Source organism: Caenorhabditis elegans, chromosome I (genome assembly GCF_000002985.6).
Source record: "Caenorhabditis elegans chromosome I".
Classification (NCBI taxonomy): domain Eukaryota; kingdom Metazoa; phylum Nematoda; class Chromadorea; order Rhabditida; family Rhabditidae; genus Caenorhabditis; species Caenorhabditis elegans.
Genome location: NC_003279.8, coordinates 10,645,762 through 10,667,033, shown reverse-complemented (window position 1 = coordinate 10,667,033; position 21,272 = coordinate 10,645,762). Strand labels below are relative to the sequence as shown.

Here is a 21,272-nt window from a genome sequence, read left to right as displayed (position 1 = left end):
ATTTTCACTTTTTGAAAAGCCTTTTCGCTTGAATTTTGATTGATTTTTAGTTTTCTGCCGAACAAAACCAGAAATACATTAGAAATATCGATTTTTGCAGAGTAAAACCGGAGAAAATCGAGCGATTTTGGAGTCTGAAGCTCTCGAGCCGCCACGATGAGTGTTGGCACACACATCATCGAGGTTATTCGACAGGGTATTTGGGCATCGCTCACTGGTGGATGGTTAGTATTCATTTTAAAACAATAAAAAAGTTTTTTCGTTGAAAACAGGTTCATAAAGTTTCTCTAAAAATTGATTAAATTGCTTCGTTTTTTTATAGAATTAAATTATTGATTTTCTTTAGCTAAATTCCAATATATTCAAAATTTTCCAGGTACTATGAACCGGGTTTTTCAATATTCTGCAACACAATGCATCTCTACGTATGGTTTATACTTATTATTCTTCCCCTTATCCTTGGATTTGTCGCTTCTCAAGGTGTCTCACTTGTATTTGCTGCTTCATATACTGGATTTATTGTTTTCTTTTTCACTGTTATTAAGGTAAATTTCAGAAACGTTTGAAAATTATGTATATTTTAATATTCAGAGTGTTGTCGCCTATCTGCATATGATTTTTGATACAACAGATCCAGTTGTGGTTACAAGAACAATCAATGATTCAGTGGATGAATTGTACAGAGAATCAGAACGTAAGTTTTTATTTAAATTCTAGTTATTAAAAAAGTGTAAAATATAGAAAAAATCATAAAACAACTGCTTGATTTGAATGCCTGAAAATTTCGGAAAACACGCTCCAAATCAAATTGCAAAAAAAAATTATAAATCAAGAAACCCCGAATAATTAACAGAAAAATGTTCAAAAAGTGTTTTTTTTTCGAAAAAAAAGTTTTCTTCTGCCATGCTACATGTATTCAAAATTCTGAAAGTGGTTGATTTTTTTTTCAACTAATTCGATCATCGGTTTTCATAAAAACCTTAAAAACTAAACCAGAACTAGCCAATTTTCAGAACCTCCACTGGACGTTGAAATGATTGAACTCCGTGACATGGGATATAATCTACGTGGCTCCGAAAGAGCTCTTGATGGAAGACGTGAGCCTAGTGTAAGAGAAGAGATTGCTGCAAATATGGCACGTGCAAGACGACATTTAGAAGCAGAAAGACACGCAGATTCTGCTAGAGAAAGTGAGAGGAAATTGGGAGAAATTTTCCGATAAAAAACGATTTTTCAGGCCAATCAACTCCAATTCCTCAAATTACCTCGAAGTTTTGGGATTTTGGTGAGTATTAAACGAATTAAAAAATTTCGAAATGATTAAGTTTTTTCTTCTTTTCAGCACAGTTTTGTCGTGATTTTTTTTATTTTTGGTTTCGTAAATTTAGAATTAATTCTAGAAAAAATAATTCTATTAAAAGTTGTGATAGAGGTGATGGTGTTGGTTTATGGAAGCGCATTTTCAATTTCCTCTGTTTTGAAATATGAAAGAATGATTTTAAAAACCTCTATCATGGTCAAGTGCCGATTTACGGAGCTCGTGTACTCCTCGAGGAGAAAGCTGCATTTATTGTTTTGCAATAATTTCACAGTTTATAGCAAAAATGCTTGTTTTTTTGTGAAAATCGTTTTATTTATTCTTTAAAAACTATAAATTCTGGTTTTTTTTTAGTGAAATTCGATATATTTACAAACATTTCAAAATTACCGAAAACGTGAAATAATTGTTTTTTAAGTCGACTTTCACCTAAAACACTGTGCAAATTAAGAAAAAAATTGGCCAAAATGATGCTTTTTAGCGAAAAACTGCAATATCTCTGCAAATAATAGATCCAACTTGTCCTCGGGGAGTACACAAATGGACACATGGCCGAGGTTCATATTCTTCCATTTTTAAAAAGCGTAGCTTCTTGTTCGTTTTCAGCTGTCAGTTTATTGTGTTTTTAAATATATATTTCCTATTTTAGATTATAATGTGTTTTGTGTGAATGTTGTGTTTCTTCTAATAATTCAGTTTTTGTTCGAAATTCCTTATTCACAATTACATAGAAACTTGAAAGTGGAGTAGAGTCAAAGAAATTTGCTTTAAATGTCAGAAAATAGACCGTAAATTTATTTTAGAATACTGAAATGTTTAAAAAAAATTTTATTCGAAAAAATGAGTATTTTCAATTCACAACTTTCGCTTTAAATTGAAATTATTATTGAAATTCACTTTAAAACGGGAAAAAGTGAATTTAAATTAAAAAAAAATTATTATCGAGTCTAGTTGGTCAAATTTTCAACCAGGACTATGGTATTAGTGTTTTTTCAATAAAAAATGTCACATAAGAAAAAAAATCCGAGAAAGCCCAGACAATATTGAAATTATTCAAAAAAAAATCAAAATGAAGTTTTACAGTTATATTCGGTCATTCCAATCTATTTTCTGTCTTTTAAAGCGAAAAAAATTATTTTTTGGCTCTACTCCGCCTTAAAGTTCAACCGATTTTATCACAAGAACACAACTAACTGACAACTATAAATGAATAAGAAGACAATTCCAGTCATCTCCAATTCCTCTACCACATCTGTAAATGCAACTGCTCTTGCTGAAGTACGAAAAGTTTTAAATACAATTGAAGATGAATCAACTGAGACTGAAAGTGAGCCAACTTCATCAACACGAAGACAACGTTCAAGTCCGATGAAAGTGGTGTACGAGGATGAACAACCGAATATTCGTAGTAGATCAACATCTCCGCCAACAATTGTGACACCGAAACGGAAGAGATCAGTGCCTTCAAATCTTAGAAGACAACTTGAAAATCAAGAATCAACAGGACCTTCAACATCTTCAGAAAGAAGAAGTTCTGATCCAACGATTCGGAAAAAAGGAAAAACTGATGAGCAGCTGGATCATTATCACGAAAAGATTCGAGAAAAGTATCGAAACATTCAAAAAATTCAAGAAGGCGTTGAAGAAGAGGACGAAGATGAGGAAGATGATGATATGCCATCCACATCTTCAGCATTACCATCAAGTAGTAGACGTCAATCACGGAGAAGATCTTCAACTGGAGCAACTAATCGAAAAAGAAAATATACACGAAGAGCCGGTTCTCCAGCTGTTTTTGCTGGGAATTTGATGAAAAAAGTACATTTTTTTGGCCTTAAATATCTTCAAAAATTGACTTTTATGTCTCTTGAAATTAAAAAAAAAACGAAATTTTATCAGTCACACTTACTTTTTCGATGTTGTATTAGAGAATTTTTAACAATTGAAAGTAGTAAAAATTTTCGAAAAATAAGGAGAAAAATATAAATTTATCAGAAATTTTTATATTTCAATGGGAAAAGAGATAGACAAATGATAGGAAATCAATCGTGGAAATTTCATAAATTCATAGTTTAAAAATTTGTGCACCTTTAAAGAGTACTGTAACTTCTAAATTTTGTCGAAATTCCATCAATTTTGTTTGAATTCAGATGTTTTTATTTTTACATCAATTTTTTTCAAATACATGAATATATTTCGCAAAACTATTAAAACAATCGATGATACTTAAGCGGTACCAATCGTTACTTTTTAAAGGCACACACCCTTTTGTATTTAAGAAAAAGTGTCGTGTCGAGACCGGGTACCGTAGTTTTGGGGCAGAAATATCGAGATTCCCCAACTATCGAAGATGTGCCTAAAGCGACATAAAATACATAAAAAATTAAATCAAAAATCAATTTAAAGACGCTGTAAAACTGCAAAAATTGTAATTTCAAGAAAATTTTAACTGCTAGAAAATTATTTTACAGAAAATTTTAAAGAATTGCCCATTTAGAGTAAAAATAATTAAAAAACTGCAGGATTCTCACGAATCTTCTCGAAGTATGCCAAGTTCTGTTGGCTGGACACCTGTTGTAGTGTCACTGGGAGACGTGGATCGTCCGACAACTTCCCGATATTCAGCAGACGATGCTGATAATGGAGCAGACATTCGTGGAGAAATCACGAAATTTCTTGAAGATTTAATTGATAAACATCCCGAAACCCTAGATGCTATTGAAAATGTTCGCATGAGTCGATTGGGAAGAGGCCGCCCGAGTTCAGAATCTCATGATTCTGCCCCGGTTGAGCTTGCTCCACTGCCACCGAGTACGTCTGCCGGGCCATCAACGTCGACAGCACATCAGAATTCGGATCGTGTGGCACATGGAATATTTGCAGTACCGCATGTCTTGAGAAGTGCAGCGTACGTTTATATACACTCAAAATAGTCTGAAATTCAGAAATACCGAAAAAAAAGAAAAAAAATCGAGTGAGAACGAAAAATCCAACAATTTTTAAACCGTGTTTGAATTTTCTCCAAAATGAAACCTTCAAACCAATCACCTCGCTGTGCCCATTTTGCAACCAATCAGACAAAATAAGTGGAGTTCGGAGATTCTGATCGGTTCGGAACAGGGCTGGGACCAAAAAAATTTTTTGGACCAAAAAACAAAAAACCAAAAATTGAAGTTTTTGAAAAACCAAAAAATCAAAAAACAAAAAAATTGAAATTTTCGAAAATCCAAAAAAACCAAAAAATTTTTGATGCTGAAGTTGATTTTTAATGGGGTTATTCAAGTAATGTTTCAAAATGTATTAAAATACATTTATGACGTCACAACTGTGTTAAAATACATGTTTTAATGCTAGACACGGTAAACATTTTTTTTTGGATTTTTTGGTCCCAAAAAACCAAAAAAATCGATTTTTCGTCAAAATACCAAAAAACAAAAAAACCAAAAAATTCCCAGCCCTGGTTCGGAAGTCGACAGAGGGGAACACGGAAAGAAGATCTAGAATATGAGGATCTACGCAAACGAGATCTACAAAAAGAAGTATTGGTTTTGTAGATCCTCTTATTGTAGATTTTCTTTCCGTGGTCTCTATTCCGCTCGCATCCCAACCAATCAGCGTCTTCGAACTCCGCTTACTTCTTCTGATGATTGGTTCTGATGATTGGAAAAATTGGATTTTTCATTCTCCTTTTGTGGTATTTTTTGGATTTTCAGACTATTTTGGATATTTTATTAAATTAATTTCCATCACACAATCAAGAATATATTTTTCAGTCGCTCAAATTCATTTATTGACTGGCATTCCCATTCACAAGTTGTTTCTTCAAGTCAACATCATATTGCACAAGGACACGAAGATACATCACAAGGAGCTGTTCACACATTTCAGGATGAAGATGGTAATTGGTGGACGTATACTTTTGATGAAAATTGTAATTTTTAAAATCTTTTCGATTTAGAATAATCACATCTAATTTCAGCGGGTGTTGGAACAGCTCAACCTTTGGGATCCGGTCGAGCCGTTCTCGAATTGATACATCGAGAAAGAGAAAAGAATCCGGAATCTGCTCGAAAACTGTTTCCACCGGCAGAGTTGGAAGTTCTTCCAGAAAGTATGTATGATTCGACTGAAGATGAAAAAGGAGAGAAGACATCGGATGAAGATGATGGGAAACAGCCAAGTACTTCGGCTGCTGCAGCTGCTTCTTCTGTTACAGTTTTACCTTCTACGAGCAATAGTCAAACACAGACTGTACAATTGCCATTAACACGTCGAGAACGAGCACTTTCAAGTTCAAGTAATGAATCGAGTACATATATGCCAACACTTCCATCTAGTGTATTTCATGCTCCAAGTGGAACTGGTGCAACCAGAGCTTCGTGAGTTTTCTCGGTCAAAATTAAATCAAAATCATTCTAATTAGATTTAAAACAATACAATTATAGATCTGCTCGTGGTAGCCAAATGGTATGTTTCTCCTCAAACGGATCCCGTTTACGAAATACAGTTCGAGATGGAGATGATCGATCGGCTGATAGTATGTGGCAAATGGAGCAGATAATGGAATTAATTGAAAATACGCATAGTCGACGGAATTTCGGTCCAGAAATGCCGAGTCTGCCTATCACAAGTTGGTCAATTCTGTCCTATAAAAATGAAATCCTCTATTTTCAGATCTAGATCGTCGAGCTTCTTCAAACGTCCGTAAAAGCTATTACTATCCGATGAAAATGTTCCCGAAAGCTCAGAAAAACTTCAATTTGAAAGTCGATCGAATGAGTGTTGATCGACTTTTTGATCGGAATCATACAATTTGGTCGCTTCTTTTCGACATCGTACTTGCCACAATCGTTGCACTTCTTGCCGTTCTTCTAATTGATGCTCGTATTTTCTATGATTATTCACTTGTTGCATTCTGTTTTGTCGTCGCTTCTGCTCAATTCTCATTGCTCAAAAGTGTTCAACCGGATGCTTCATCTCCAATTCACGGGTTCAACTGGGTTGCAAGCTACAATCGTCCGATATATTTCTGCATTATGGCAATGGGATTACTGTACATTCATCAAGTTGCTGGGGGAAAAGAAATCGATGAGAATCCGGAAGAATTGGCATGGAATTGGAATCCTTTTCGGTTAGAAGAGATTAACTTTTTTGGTGTTTTATTGATAATTTCTACATTTCTCTAAATTCAGATTACACATGATGACGTCATCAGCAATTCTGATAGCTGTTCGAGATCTTCTTTCAATTCTCATTCTTCTTCTTCCAGTGGCTTTTACACTTGGATGGCTTCCACAGTTTAATACATTGGCTCATCATGTTGCTGAGCAAATTGAAATGCACATTTTCGGTGGAACAGCTTCGTTCAGTGTCTTCTCAGCTTGTGTTCAACTGATCAAGAGCTCAGTTTTCTATGTGGCTCTTTGCGTACTGTAAGTTTAATTTCCAATATTTATTTCCAATTTTCAAATGGACATATTCCAGATGCCGAGTCGCGTACACATTCTCACCTACATCTACACAAAATCCACTTTTCTCAACATTCGTTGCCACTAGCGTCGCTGTATCATACCTTCTGTCAAGAATGTCATCTAATCAGAATCTAATGGTCATTCTATTCGACATTATCACTTCTCCATTCAGAAAACATTTGGATTCTGAACAAGAAGATGAAGACGCAGCAAATGCTCCATCAATTTCCACGGCTCGAGATGAAATGCCGAAAATGGTGCGAAAAACAGTGGGAGAACGTGCCAGATATGATTTGATATTCTCGATTTTTCTGGTTGCATTCTTTTTTGGATTGCATTCAACATCGTTATTCACTGCAACAGAGCCATATTTTACTGTGAGCTCGTTCTTCGAAAAATTCGAATCAAATTATTTATTTTTCCAGCGTGCCATATCAGGAGTCTGTGTATGCCTCGGAGTCCTCAATCACTACCTGTATCCACAATTTCGATCTCATACACCATGGCGAACAGTCTCATCTCCACTATTAAAATCAGCTGAACATCGACAATTCGAATCACCTGACGCTGCAAAATTGATGTATTTCGAGGCGATTCACTTGTGGATGGTGGCGATTGAAAGGAATATTGTATGATTTCTTGAGATCATTTAAATAAGTGATTAATCCAATTTTCAGGTGTATCCACTATTAATCATTTCAATGGTAACTGAAAACAATTGGGCGGTACCTGCCCCATGGATCATTATTCCACTCATCTGCCTTCGCCTTCTTCGTGGTGGCTTCTCTCAGCCACAATTAATGTATATTCCCGTCGCTGTTGCCTGTCTAGCCGCCGCTTTTGATCTCAAAAAGGTCATTGATATCGAGTATAATGGGAAAGTATGCCTGTTCCTGGATTTTCAACAATTTAATATTTTTAATTTTTGCAGTCTTTAACCTCCTGGAATCTTCTTCCAATCATCATGTACATTTGCGTGTCCGTATTTCCAAAAGTTGTGGAGCTTTATCTGAAGATTGCTTTCATTTTGGCCTACGTCGCACCATGGCAGATTAGCTGGGGAAGTGCATTCCACGCATTTGCACAACCATTCTCAGTACCTCATTCTGCATTGATTGCCATTCAAACTGTCATTTCAAGTATTATCAGTGCCCCGCTTAATCCATTCCTAGGTGAGCACAATTTTCAATTATTTTTAAAACTCTAAAGACTTTTAATTGCAGGTTCCTCATTCTTCACCTCTTCCTACGTCCGTCCTGTTAAGTTCTGGGAGAAAGACTACAATACAAAACGAACTGATGCATCAACAATGAGACTTTCATCTCAAATTGATCGAGGTCCGATGCTTGATGATAGCAATTTGAATGCAGTATTCTATGAACACTTGACAAGATCTCTTCAGAAAAGTCTTGCTGGTGATCTGGCAATGGGACGATGGGCTACTAGTGTTCAACCGGGAGATTGTTTTGTTTTGGCAAGGTAAGAGTAATCACTGAAATGTTTCTTAAATTCCGAATTATTTCCAGTTTCTACCTAAACTCGCTCGTTCACATCATTGAAGTTGGAAATGGATTTGTGACATTTCAACTACGAGGACTCGAATTCCGTGGAACATACTGTCACCAACGAGAAGTTGAAGCAATTACTGAAGATATTCGAGATGGCAGTGGATTCTGTTGTTGCTCGCCTGGCTCCCTTCCTGGTTTCCTCTCGTTCAATACTGCATGGAACTTGAGATGGTTGGCATGGGAAGTTGTATCCGGAAAGTATATCATTGATGGATACAGTATCTCTGATAATTCTGCTGTCAATTTGTTGCAGGTAAATTTTTAGATTTTAGTACTTAAAAATAATTTTCTAAGATTTTTTAATTGAAATATATAGTTTTCAATTTTGCCAAAAAACATTTTTTTTTCCGAAAAATATTTTTAAGTTATTTTTTCAAGCAAAAATCGATTTTTTTTTTGGTTTTTTTCTGGCAAAAAAAATTTTCTATCCGGAAAATTAACAAAAAAAATTAGAATTTCATTAAAGTGTGTTTATATCGATGAGAGAAATAATAAGAAATTTGTATTGTGAACAGAAGAAAAATGCCCAAAAATTTCATATTTTTTGAATGATCAAAAATTAAAATTTTCGATTACACTTTTCAATTTTCCGAAAAAATCGAAACACTCTTGAACAGCAAGAGTTTATGATTTACTAATATCAACAGACAATTTTCAAATTTGATGCAGTTTTTCATGAATTCACTATCAGGCCATTTTTGAAGAAAGAAATACAAAATATTCAAATTTTCAGGTTCACGAACTCCGTCGTCTCCTCGTGACTCTCTACATCAAATGCATCATTTACTACACTTTCACCTCAACTAAATTTCGTCAATGGCTTCGTGATGATACAGTTCAAACGGCTATTCGTTCAGTTATTGAGAATCCCCGTTACACGGACGTTGATTCAATATTCTGTTCTACAAATGATGAAGACTATGATACTGTTGAATCGGGAATTTCTAGAAGTAGCTTCAAAAGTATGTACCTGCCGTGGATTATGTATTGTATTGAAAAACGAGGGGAGTGTGTGCAGGAAGATAAATAGTTAGTTACTTGAAAATAAAAATTATTTATTTAAAAAAAAAGAATTAATTTTCAGTGATCATGAAGAAGCTGTAACACTATGTTTTCTGCTATCACTAGTTGCTCGAAGATCTCTTGGAACAGCATCTTTCAATAGACATTCAAGTGCAGCTGAATCATTTCTTTATGGACTTCACTCATTGTTCAAAGGAGATTTTAGGTAAAAAATGGAAAAATCGTGCGAACCAAGATTTCGGAAGTTTTTCGGCTATTTTCGAGTTCGAAATTTTTGAAAAAAACTTCATTTCTACTCTAGTAAATGTTCATTCTCTCCCAATCCATAAAAAGCTGAAAATTTATATCTTTATTCAGGGAATACGACTTTTTACACGTGGTATCAGGCTGCACCATGATCTACATTAAATGCGGGAATTGAGACGCATACATCTCATCTGATTTCCCGCATTTTTTGTAGATCAAACAGTGATGGTACATCCTGACACCACGTGATTTTAGTCAACTCGATAATTCGGCAAACTGCTTAAATTTGAAAAATTCTGGATTCAGCACTTTTTATTGATTCAAATATTCGGCAATTATCGAGTTTCCGAACGACTTTATCTCGAAATTCAAAAGTTTTAAATAATTTTCCATTTTCAGAATAACTTGCCAACGCGACGAATGGGTGTTCACTGACATGGATATGCTCCGATGTGTGGTGTCTCCAGCTGTTAAAATGGCTCTAAAACTACATCAAGATCATTTTGCACAATTTGAGGAATTTGACGAGAATGACGGATTATACACGGTTATTGGAGAATATCAGACGAAAATGTTCATTTCGCACGAGCAGGATCCTGGCTGGCGGCAAGCGATTCTGGCGAACACGCCGAGTTTATTGGCATTAAGACATATTTATGATGATGGGCAGGATGATTATAAGATTATTATGCTCAATCAAATGCATTTGAATATGCGGTATTTTAGATTTAAAAATTCTTACTTTTTTCTATAAAGAATTAAATTTTCAGAGTCATAAAGCTCAATCGAGAATGTGTTCGTGCATTCTGGGCTGGCCAGCAACAGGAACTCATCTTTCTCAGAAATCGGAATCCGGAACGTGGAAGCATTCAGAATGCAAGACAAGTTCTTAGGTACATCTTGAATTTCAAATTTGTATTGGAAATTTTGAATTATTTTCAGAAATATGATCAACAGTTCGGCAGATCTGCCAGTCGGTTATCCAATCTACGTATCACCACTGACAACTTCACATATTGAATCTCATTCACAGATTCATAAAGTATTTGGTCCCACATTCACTTTCGAAGGCTTCCGACAATTAGGGCAAAATGTGTGGAATCGTCTCCGGAATCATTTCGGTCCATCTGGAAGTACATCAGCTCATCAACAACAACAACAACAACAAGCATCTCAATCAATAGTTCCAACACCAACTCCCGTTCCTCCTGTAATGCAAATCACGATTCCTTCTGCAACTCCATCTGGAATATCTTCTGCACCTGGTGGACCGAATCCGTCTTCAGGTGCTCCAGGAGGACTACGTGCTCATTTTCATGTCGGACCAGTACCATCATCAGGAAGATCAGATGGAGAAAAGGATACAGATGAGGAACAGGAAATGATTGTGCTTACGATGACGACACCGAGACAGGGAAGAAGACTTGAAAATTCAATAGTTGAAATGACAAAAGATGGTACCGCCCGTGTATCTGTACTTCATCCGAAGACTCGTCCACCACTTGATGATTCAATTGCTGCTCCAGTTACACTTACGACTCCACCACAAACAGAACGAGAACGGGCAATCATGAATCGTCCGAATTTTCAAACTTTACTCAAATCAGGTCAAGTGATTAATGGAAACCAGGAGATGGGTATCGGATCGTGGGCATTGATTATTGATAGTGAACAAATATTCAAATATCTCAATGAACCATTAAAATCATCTGGAGAGTGTTTGGTTGTGTGGCCAGATGAGCTTGTGCAACATGTGAGTATTAAAAAGTTGCGATTTTAACACCATGAATACGGTGCCCGGTCTCGACACGACAAATTTTTGTGAAATGGAAAAAGGTGTGCGCCTTTAATGAGTACTGTACTTTTAAACTCTTGTTTCTGAGGAATTTTCTGCATTCATGGTTTTTCAAAAAAACTTAACTAACTAGATACCTAAATAGAACACTGAAAATGAAAATTCCACAGCAACGAGAGTTTGAAATTACAGTAATCTTTAAAGGCGCGCATCCAACAAAAAAATGTCGCGTCGAGACCAAGTATCGTATTCTTCGGGTCTGGGTAATATAATATTCAATTAAATGTTTCAGATGTCCGGACGAGGATCCTGGTTATTCCAACCATCACGTGGAATGGCTGGAAAAATAGTGTACACCTGGTATCCATCGCATCCTCTGAGAAATCGAAGAAGTCATGTTGGAGATCACATTCATTTGGTATTTAGACGCTTTCTTTAGTTTTTTTAAATTTATTAATTTTTAGATATCACTTCCACTTATGCCAAATGGTCTGGTACCTGTTGCTGAAAAAGGTCTTCGACTACTTGCTCCGCATGATATTAATACATTAGGATTGTCAGGATGCACCACACAGGTTATTTTATTTTTTGAAGTTGATTGGCGGCAAATCTTCAAATTCAAACGTCTAGTTTTAGAAATAATTAGAAAAAAAGATTTAGAAAAAAAAACATTTTTTGTTGTGTTTTTCGTTGTTTTTAATGATTTTTATGCCTAAAATAATTTTTAAAATGCAACTTTCCTCAATTTCGGCATATAAATCATTCAAAACAATAGAAAACATAACAAAAAAGGCGGGACATGCCGCCAAATACCTAACGAGACCCATGGTTTGGGGGCGGAGCTCGTTCTACATCGATGATTTATTTTTACTCATAATATCATCTTTAATTCCAGGAACAACAAGAATTCCAAACCCGCTATATTGACGTACTGATCCTCTCAAAAATCGTGACTGGTACCGTATCCGCCCGTACTTCATTTCCCAAAAAACCACCAATTCCACCGCCAAACATTCGAGATCGGGAACGGGATCGAGAGACTGGAACATCATCTTCTGCCCTTCCAACAACAACTGCATCAAATCCTTTGGAAACTACAGGAAACTCATCTACCGATTCAGTACCACTGGAAACATCGGAGCTACCTGCATTGACATAATCTCTTTTTTGTTTGCTCATTTTTAAATGTTCCATAGTCGTTTCGGGTACTTTTCCTATCCGATCTGTATATTTTGAACCCATTATTGTGTGTTTCTTCTTGTGATTCCCATTTAGTGTGATTTTGAAAAGATATATAAACGTTATGCTCTATTTCTTTTCTAAAATTATTTCCACGGAACAACAACAACGAACTTTCAAATTTATTCCCATATTATTCAAAGAACTCAGTTTTTTCCATCGTTTGCAATTCGTGTTCATTGTGGAATTGAACAATGTTAGGATCAAATCTCGGTAAGCAAACAAAATTTCAGGCCAATTTCAGAGAGAAGCTCTTCTCAGGTAAAAAAGTGACGGCAGGAGTAGTTCAAGATCAATACAAACAATTTCTGAAAAACAAGCCAGATGAAAAGAAGAAAACATTGACACCAGAAGAGAGAAAACAGGCAAAAAGAGCAGAAATGAGGAAGAGGGGAATATTTGTGAAGGCTGATGATCCAGATGAAACACCAACTATTCTGGAAAAGATTGATGGTCCCAGTCAGCCGATGGTATACGTTTTACCTGAAAAGCCAACGGTTTGGAAGACTTCGAAGAAAAAGACTGGGACTAGAAAACACAAGAAGCAACGAACAGAAAAGAAACCGTTGGAAAAGGTTACTGTAGTTTGCTTTTGGGTATTGCCGCGATAGCACTATCTGCAACATTCGGAGGTCTCGCCAGGAATCACGGGGAGGCAAAGCTAACGTGGCTGAAGAAATTTCTACAGTAGTCCCATTTGGCTGACTGAATATTCAACGCGAATAAGTTTTGTACACTATTGCGTACTTTGCGTACGCGTATTTTATTTGACGACAATTCGTCAATATCAGCTCTGGCTAAAAGCGCTTTTCTCATTATTTAAGCGAATAAAAGTCGAAAAAAAATGTTTTGTGATACAGAATAGTAATTTAAAAAATAAAAAAGTGCATATTTTATGTTTCTCATTATGTTTCCACTGATTTTCTGAGAAAAACCGAAAATTTCCTCTTTTTTCGATGAATTTTAGCTGAATAGTTTGTTTTTATCTAGTTTTTCTTCCGATTGACTGAATAACACATTTAATAACATCAATATAACGTTTAAAACATTCATTGTCTCGAAAACCAATATAAAACTCGTCAGAGAGGGATACTAAGTAAATATGCTGAACAAGGAAATGAGAGAGAAGAACATTAACCGAATGGGGAGGGGTGAATAAAAATCTGAACAGGAACGGAATATAAAAAACATTATTAGAAAGAACAAGCATGGCTTGATCTTCTTGGCAGTCGTCTCCTTATCCTATCACTTCTTCTCGGCGTCCTTCTGATCATGCTACCGAGCAACGTGGCACGATCGAAGAGTTTCACAACGGTTTGATACTTTCGATTCACGAGTCGGGCTCCCAATTCAGCGAGGGTCCTCTCACGAAGCGTGTCGCATTTCTAGGAAATTTAGAAATTTTTAATTTTTAAAAATTAAAAAATAAGTAACACCTCAAGAATTCCATCGAAGTTTTGCTCCTTTGCAATAAAGCGAACTTTTTTTTACGGAATTGAACAGGATCATTGAGGTACGGCATGAAAACGGCTTCCTCGTTGAACGATGTTGAAGCTCCTTCACCATTGCACCTGAAAATCAACTTCTAAATTTTCAAATTTAAAGAAAATTCACATACTTATCCTCGGAAACGAATCCAATATTCTGGTTGCTGAGTGGAATTGCTTCAAAGATTTTGATCAGATTTTTTTGAAATTTTCGATCACACATCTTGTATCCACCAAATCGCCGAGTGCTTCATGAACTTCAGACTTGTGCTTTCCAACCTCTTCCATGAGCTTCACTTCTTCTGCTTGGAACTTTTGATTGCCTTCGGACCGATCTGACTTGTAGTTTCTTCTTAAATAGTGGCTGATTGAGCAGTTGACCTTGCAGTCCTACTTTCTTTGGCTTCTTCTGCGGCACTTGAGCCCTTGTAAGAGCACTTATTGCTGCTTAGCCTTCCTTATTAATACTTCGAACAGCTTCTTCTTGTTCGCATATATTTCGAATTTTGTCTTGAAATCTTCTAATGCAGCGACAACGTAATATCTGGAAATTATAAAAACATTAAGAGAAAATATTTTGAAAAAAAATCGAAAATTGCACTGAATATATTTTTCATTAAAATCGAAAAAAAAATTATGAAATACGTGAGATTGAGTTTCAAATGTTACTAATTCAGAATCAGCATATATTTTTCTATATTTGAGTGGGTTTTCAGAAATATTGTACCATAATTTTTGGAAAAATTTAATTTTTAATTCGAAATTGCACTGAATTTCTCGAATTTTTCACTAAAATTGAGAAACTAAATATGAAATACGCGAGATTGAGGTTCAAGACTTTTTAATTCAGAATCAGCATATATTTTTCCATATTTGAGTGGGTTTTCAGAAATATTGTACCATAATTTTTGGAAAAATTTAATTTTTAATTCGAAATTGCACTGAATTTCTCGAATTTTTCACTAAAATTGAGAAACTAAATATGAAATACGCGAGATTGAGGTTCAAGACTTTTTAATTCAGAATCAGCATATATTTTTCCATATTTGAGTGGGTTTTCAGAAATATTGTACCATAATTCTTGGAAAAATTTAATTTTTAATTCGAAATTGCACTGAATTTCTCGAATTTTTCACTAAAATCGAGAAACTCAATAAGAAATACGCGAGATTGAGGTTCAAGACTTTTCAATCCGGAATCAGCATATATTTTTCCATATTTGAGTAGGTTTTCAGAAATATTGTACCATAATTTTTCGAGATATTTTGAATAATAACTTACTTTTCGACGTTTCTTACCTTTGTCCGGTTTAATCCATCGAATTTCGAAGCGGTTTGCGTAGATTAGCTGAAAACATTATGCTTATTCCACGTAGTAACAAAAAAAAACAAGAAAAAATAAGAAAAAACGAAGAAAAATAAGCATATAAGTCAAATTAAAAATGTTTATTCGATCAAAATTCTTAACCATAGGAGGCGGTGGCCTAGCCGGCGCAGCTCTCGCGGCCACGTTAGCTTTGCCTCCCCGTGGAATATATATTTTCAGTCGGGACATGGACGCACCTTTAATAACTACAGTAACCCAGTCACCCTGCTTTGTATTGTTCTTCGATTCTTGAGAACATTTTCTTCTCTACAATAGGTTAAAATAGAAATAATAAGTATTACGTATCATATACGTGGAAATACGTATTATATACATGAAAAAGTGAAAGAAATCGCCTAAACACGAGAAGTGGGTTACTGTAGTTTAATAAAGCCGTACCCACGTCTGAGCCATCGCTACATGCATTATTTTGTTCTTGAGAGCGATCGTTTCTATTGGGAAAAATTGCAAAACTTCAAAAATCTTTGGCATTGTTCAAAAGCTGAATACATTGTTTATCTTAAGGACACTGTAACTTTTAAGGACACTGTAACTTTTAAGGACACTGTAACTTTTAAGGACACTGTAACTTTTAAGGACACTGTAACTTTTGAACAACGACGTTACGCGTGGTGAAAAAAAATGGTGAAAAAAAAAATGAAAAAAAAAATGTAAAAAACTTTCTGAAACCATCGAAATGTACCAACTCGGCATTTCGTGTCTTCTTTCTCCCACCTTTTTGCCACCTTTCTACCACCAAAATGTAGAAAGGCGAAAAATGGTTAGGGAAAGGCGGCAAAATGGTGGCAGATTGGTGACAATAGGTGGCAAAATAGTGGAAATTCAGCGACAATAGGTGGTTATGGCTTAAGTTATGGCGGTTTGAACTTATGCGTATCTATTTTTGAAAACTTGAGTGTTCGGTGGTTAACGTTCTCTGAGCCCTTCACAGTTTGATAATTTATAAGCTTTATTTTCTACTTTAAATGAACATAAAATTTGGCTCCTGTAACAACCACTGTGACTGAGATCGTGGCGAGACCCACAGTGAACAGCCTGTTAAAACCGATCTGTAAATTAAACATTTTAAGAGTCACAAATCGCAAACCTCGATCAAATCTGAACCAAAGAAGAAGGCAAAAACTGAGAAAAAGGGTGAAACTGTATCCATTCCATCTTCATCATCTTCTGCCACTGATCAATCTTCTCAAACTTCAAAGAAAAGAAGTTCTGCAGGTATTTAAAACATTTTCAGAATTGAAGTGAATCTCTATAATTCCAGAAAAAGCCAAAAAATCTCCCGATCCAAATTTGGTGCAAAAAGAAGATTTGAAGCCGAATGAGGTGATGGAGAAGCCTGTTGAAGAGGAGAAGAAGCCGATGGCACCTGAACAAGTAAAAGTTGAAGAGCATAAATTTGTGGAGCCAGTTTTGGAGGGAAAGGAGCAGAAAGACGAGAAAGTTGTTGAGCAAAAGTCGGAGGAAAAGTTGGAAGTTGGAAATGTGAACAAGGTGAGTAAATGGGGAAACAAATTCATGCGTACCTGCAGGCGACCTTGCCTAAACCCTACATGCGTGTAACTTTCTGAAAATAGATGATAGGCAGGCACGTACGTCTCAAGACATGCCTGTCTACCAATTATTATTTTCTACTTGCTACTAAAATCTCTAAAAACTCACTATTTCAGATTGAACCACCCGCTGTCTTGGAACAAAAAGTTCTTCCCGATTCCCCAGAAGTTCCAAAAGCTCCGTCAGAGCCTCCGAATCCTGTGGACATTCAGCCAACTCCTCAGAACAACTCAGATGCTGCCAAGAAAGAAGACGATAAAAGTAAACGAGAGAATGTTCCATTGACAGTTGTCTACTCGAATCCATCAATTTCTGTATCAAAGAACTTTTCCACTACGCCACTTGCTGAGAATCAAGCTGGAGCATTTGATAAGCTGGATGATGATGAATTTGAGAAGATGACGTCAGATGTTGACGAAAAGGAGATTCTGAAGTTGGCGCCACGTCTTCTTAAAGTAGCCAAAAAGCACGCGGCAATCGAGAAATGTCTGACACCAGAGGAGAACGAAGTACTTGCCAAGTTCTTCTCAGGAAAGCAGAAGCTGGATTCAAATGTATTGGCTGTCTTGGATTCTGCATTGGATAAGATTATTGATTATTTGCAAAAGAATAATTGTGCGGTTGATGAGGAGACAAAGGCTGTTATGAAGAAGAGGGATAAGGTAAACTTTTTTAAATTAATAAGACCAAAAATATACTTCCGAAGTTTTGTTTTCCTAGAAGTTTCTACTTAACTTTAGAGTTCTCACATCTATTATAATGTTATATGTTTCCAGCTGAAAGCAGCAATGATGAAAGAGTTCTTGGTGTCACCCCAATATCTTCCAAAAACATGGACTGCAAAATTCAATGGTATGCTTTTTTCTTGAGCTCAAAGCCCCAATCAATGTTTTACAGAATGGAAATCTGAAGCCGAAAAGCAAAAGAATGGAATCAACTGGTTCCGTGTTTTCTTCTCGTATCCAAAGCACAAATCATTTGAAGATGGACCAGAAGACACTTGTAAGCTTTAATTTCAACAGATTTAGACAAATATCAATCGTTTTCAGTTGGAAATTTCCGCCGTAGAAATCGTGGTATTCTGATGGGACTTATTCTGGGACCCGGAGATGTAAAATCATTTGAAGAGACAAAAAGAGAGGATGATTGTCAGGTAAAGTAGGAAAATGGATTTTCTAGAAACAAAAAATTATATTTTAGGGAATGTTTCTGGATACTAAAATAATGGAAAAGGCAACTGCAGAAAAGGATAATGGATCGACAATCAGTGAACATCGCACTTTGAATACTACTAAAAGCTCAAAGAAATAACACTAGAAACACTTTATCCAATAAATCATTTCCTGAATTTTTTTTTTGACTATAGTTGATTTTCAGATTTTAATGTTTCCAGAGTGACCTGAATAATCTACTTGGTAGATGGTAGAGATTCTGGGTTCACCAATTTCCTTGCACGTCTCCAAACATGCACTTTTGTTGTATTTTTCAGAATGCTCCGAAGAATCTATCAGTGAAATTCGTCCAATTTCCCCCAAATCCGGCACCAAGCCAAATTGCAAGATCCTACTCACGTCGCAAGAGCGTCACCGATTTGGAGACCGCGAAAAATTGTGTGAGCTCTGAAATTGAGAGCATTGCCGATAAGGTGAGGCAGCTGTCACTGATCAATGATTCGATGGCAAGGGGGACCGAGCAGATTGCAAAGGTCAATGTGATGCAGGAAGGTATAAGGCAGGCACGTCGGCAAGACATCACAACTCCAGGATTCACGAACAGTGGACCATCACCTCCAACCACAACAAATGTCAATTTTGAACAGGAAGAAAGAAACGGGTAAAACTTTTTTCACCAAATGGCAGATGGTTCTGCCATCGTCCAAGTTTTGTGTACTCTAATCGGTCTACAAAACAAAAGGAAGGGCAAAAAAAATAAATATGCAGATGATAGTGGAAACTTTTGTCACGAACTGGCCGGAGGGCCCAGAAATTATTCTGAAAACCTTATTCCAACGGCGCGCACCTTTGCAACATTATCAAATCTTTACCTAAATAATGTATAACACACATGTACTCTCCAAGATAATTACCATCTTAGGAGTTAATCAAAAAAAAATCTGATCACTTCATTTTGAAAATACACAATTCAAACACAAGACAGTTCTAGTAGTGGGAATTAATTTTTCTTCTTGAAACGGAGAACTTTTTGGTTGCTCGAAAATGTGAAATCTGCAAAATCCGTGTTTCGCACCAAATTGGAAAGATTCCTTTTTCGATGAACTTTGGCTGCTTTCGGATCAAAAACTCGAATAACATTGACGTCCAAGACACTTTTCGAGGTGAAATATGCATGCTTGATGTTACTAGAAGTCAACAAAATCTGAAATAATATTAAAGTGAAATTCAGCGAAACTAGACTTATCAAACTAACATCCTTGATTTCAATAGCTGTTTCCACCGAAATTGTTGCATAATCGACGCAAACAAGTGAGAAATGAAGGAGATCCTTGATTCGAATATTACTCAAACCACGAAATCCGCTAATATTTTTTGCATTTTTCCACTGATCAGAGTTGACAATTGTTTCCATATCTTCAGCCGTCGGTTTTCCACAATAGTATAAATCCAGATTTTCCAGCTTTCCAGCCTGGAAGCTCGGAAGAATTTGAGCAATTTGAGAAGATGGAAGTCCACAAGTAGAAATGTTTTTCACATCCGGATATATCGACGAGCTTAGCATTTCTGCCATAACTCGAACACTTCTTGAAACCCAATCATCGCATTCTTCAATACGACACAGTCATTTGATTCTTGCTGATAGTGAACTTCATACTGTTTGCGCTTCTCCTTGAATTCATGAAAATACGTGACCTTCACTTCTTTACTGTCACTATCAGAAATGGACACACGGATTTGTGAAATTGCAGGATCCATTTGATCAATGAACTGGCGGAGAGTTTGATTGCTTTTTCGTACGCGAAATCTAAAAAAATCATAATAATTATTTCAATACTCATTGTTTTGTAATTCACCTCTCGTGTAAATCCAGTTTTCCAATAATTTTTTGGTAGAGTTCCACCGGTAAATCAAGAAATCCTTTTGGCCTGAAATTTGAAAAAAATTATTTTTCGATAACCTTTTAATTCAATTTACTCTTGTTCAGATGTTCCGCCGATTACTCCTCCAACGATGATCTTGCTTTGGCCTGCCATATTGAAGTTGTCTGAAATATTTAATTATTTCTAAAGAAAAACCTTCAATCAAAGCGAAAAATTTGGATAACAGAAAGAAAAACAAATTGAAAAAAGGAAATGTACATATTTTCGGTTCGAAACTTTCAAAAAGTGTAATTTTCTATTTAAATTCAGCTCAAAATCATGATTAGACAAAACTCTAAAACATTAATGATAAAGTTACAAACTTTATGGCCAAAACTCACTTTAAAAGCTTTTCAAGAAGAAAAGCTGTGTATCGCAGACTGGAGATATCGAGAAATAAATTTAATTTGCGAAAAAAACCGAGGCAGTACAGCTTAAACGAGGGAGAATATAGGGTCACGAATAAAATAATGAACTTTGGCAATTTTTCCCCAACTATTTTCAAATTGTTCCCGTGAACTTTTTTTAAAATTTATATTTATGGAATTATCTCATTTTTGAATTTAATTTAATTTTCATTTTTTTAAGGCTTAGAAATAGTCATTTCCGAAGCCTGAATATACAAATGCTCCTCAAAATTGCATTTAAAAAATTACTTTTGCAAAGTAAGGGGATATAAATAATACATAAGTAACCTATTTTAATTTAACAAAACATCTGTTTATTGTATGTACAACCAAGAATTAACTCACCTCCAGCTGCAATAATACCTATTTTACAAGTATTTTTAGAATTTTGGACTTTTCAGTCATCCTCTAATGAAATCAATTTATAAGTAAATCGAGGTTATCTAATTCCAACCGTTTTCATGAAAATTAATATAATTACTACAGTGTCAACTAAATTTTTCAATTTGGTGAGCAGTTCGGCCATCTTCATTGTCATCTAGAAAATGTTGAAGTATGCTTTTACTAGACTTACGCCTAAGCCTAAGTCTAAGCCTAATCCTAAATAGAATTCTAAGCTGAAGCCTAAGCCTAATAGTAAGCCTAAACACAAGTCTCAGCACAGCTCCCTTGCGTCACTTCCACTGT

General features: G+C 35.7%; 3 protein-coding genes, 1 non-coding gene and 1 pseudogene across 6 annotated transcripts; 3 read left to right on the top strand and 2 right to left on the bottom strand.

Moving 5' to 3' along the window:
• Positions 1–88: 88 nt before the first annotated feature.
• Positions 89–12,735, top strand: B0511.12 (Pecanex-like protein). Of its 2 annotated transcripts, none has more exons than NM_001264527.3 (26): positions 89–224; positions 377–545; positions 592–694; positions 1,014–1,190; positions 1,238–1,285; positions 2,547–3,136; positions 3,841–4,226; positions 5,092–5,249; positions 5,298–5,697; positions 5,764–5,948; positions 5,993–6,449; positions 6,511–6,750; positions 6,803–7,166; positions 7,215–7,418; positions 7,467–7,670; positions 7,721–7,961; positions 8,013–8,268; positions 8,316–8,610; positions 9,091–9,386; positions 9,442–9,585; positions 10,026–10,343; positions 10,397–10,519; positions 10,569–11,379; positions 11,714–11,839; positions 11,886–11,996; positions 12,317–12,735. In NM_001264527.3, the coding sequence occupies exons 1-26, from the start codon at positions 157–159 to the stop codon at positions 12,578–12,580; spliced, it is 6,738 nt and encodes a 2,245-aa protein (NP_001251456.1). In that variant the 5' UTR covers positions 89–156; the 3' UTR covers positions 12,581–12,735. The 2 variants fall into 2 exon arrangements, with proteins under 2 accessions (NP_001251456.1, NP_001251455.1); NM_001264526.2 differs by having other exon boundaries at positions 101–224; positions 2,625–3,136; positions 12,317–12,731.
• Positions 5,127–5,218, top strand: B0511.18. Its single transcript, NR_101616.1, has one exon. It is a non-coding gene; the product is annotated as an Unclassified non-coding RNA B0511.18 (non-coding RNA).
• A 61-nt stretch (positions 12,736–12,796) lies between the features above and the next one.
• On the top strand, positions 12,797–18,434 carry B0511.11 (DUF7774 domain-containing protein). Its single transcript, NM_060387.4, has 8 exons — positions 12,797–13,235; positions 16,604–16,748; positions 16,795–17,024; positions 17,201–17,746; positions 17,861–17,936; positions 17,982–18,086; positions 18,134–18,237; positions 18,285–18,434. Exons 1-8 carry the CDS (start codon positions 12,855–12,857, stop codon positions 18,393–18,395), a joined length of 1,698 nt encoding a protein of 565 aa, NP_492788.2. The 5' UTR covers positions 12,797–12,854; the 3' UTR covers positions 18,396–18,434.
• Positions 13,687–15,494, bottom strand: B0511.2 (annotated as a pseudogene). The gene is made up of 4 exons: positions 15,429–15,494; positions 14,279–14,691; positions 14,097–14,239; positions 13,687–14,045 (listed from the first exon to the last, which is right to left on the bottom strand). Coding segments are annotated over exons 1-4 (981 nt in total).
• A 758-nt stretch (positions 18,435–19,192) lies between the features above and the next one.
• On the bottom strand, positions 19,193–20,556 carry fbxa-125 (DUF38 domain-containing protein). The gene is made up of 5 exons (NM_060386.5): positions 20,520–20,556; positions 20,234–20,303; positions 20,113–20,184; positions 19,512–20,063; positions 19,193–19,460 (listed from the first exon to the last, which is right to left on the bottom strand). The coding sequence occupies exons 4-5, from the start codon at positions 19,827–19,829 to the stop codon at positions 19,257–19,259; spliced, it is 522 nt and encodes a 173-aa protein (NP_492787.2). The 5' UTR covers positions 19,830–20,063; positions 20,113–20,184; positions 20,234–20,303; positions 20,520–20,556; the 3' UTR covers positions 19,193–19,256.
• Positions 20,557–21,272: the final 716 nt, after the last annotated feature.

Bases quoted from the DNA above. Each gene is read 5' to 3' on its own strand.
- B0511.12 (NM_001264527.3), top strand. From the start codon at position 157: ATGAGTGTTGGCACACACATCATCGAGGTTATTCGACAGGGTATTTGG. The intron at 7,962-8,012 runs GTGAGCACAATT...TTTTAATTGCAG, and splicing joins CCCGCTTAATCCATTCCTAG to GTTCCTCATTCTTCACCTCT. The intron at 9,586-10,025 runs GTAAAAAATGGA...TTCCATTTTCAG, and splicing joins TTGTTCAAAGGAGATTTTAG to AATAACTTGCCAACGCGACG.
- B0511.11 (NM_060387.4), top strand. From the start codon at position 12,855: ATGTTAGGATCAAATCTCGGTAAGCAAACAAAATTTCAGGCCAATTTC. The intron at 16,749-16,794 runs GTATTTAAAACA...CTATAATTCCAG, and splicing joins AAAGAAAAGAAGTTCTGCAG to AAAAAGCCAAAAAATCTCCC. The intron at 18,238-18,284 runs GTAAAGTAGGAA...ATTATATTTTAG, and splicing joins AAAGAGAGGATGATTGTCAG to GGAATGTTTCTGGATACTAA.
- fbxa-125 (NM_060386.5), bottom strand. From the start codon at position 19,829: ATGGCAGAAATGCTAAGCTCGTCGATATATCCGGATGTGAAAAACATT. The intron at 19,461-19,511 runs GTTAGTTTGATA...ATATTATTTCAG, and splicing joins CAGCTATTGAAATCAAGGAT to ATTTTGTTGACTTCTAGTAA.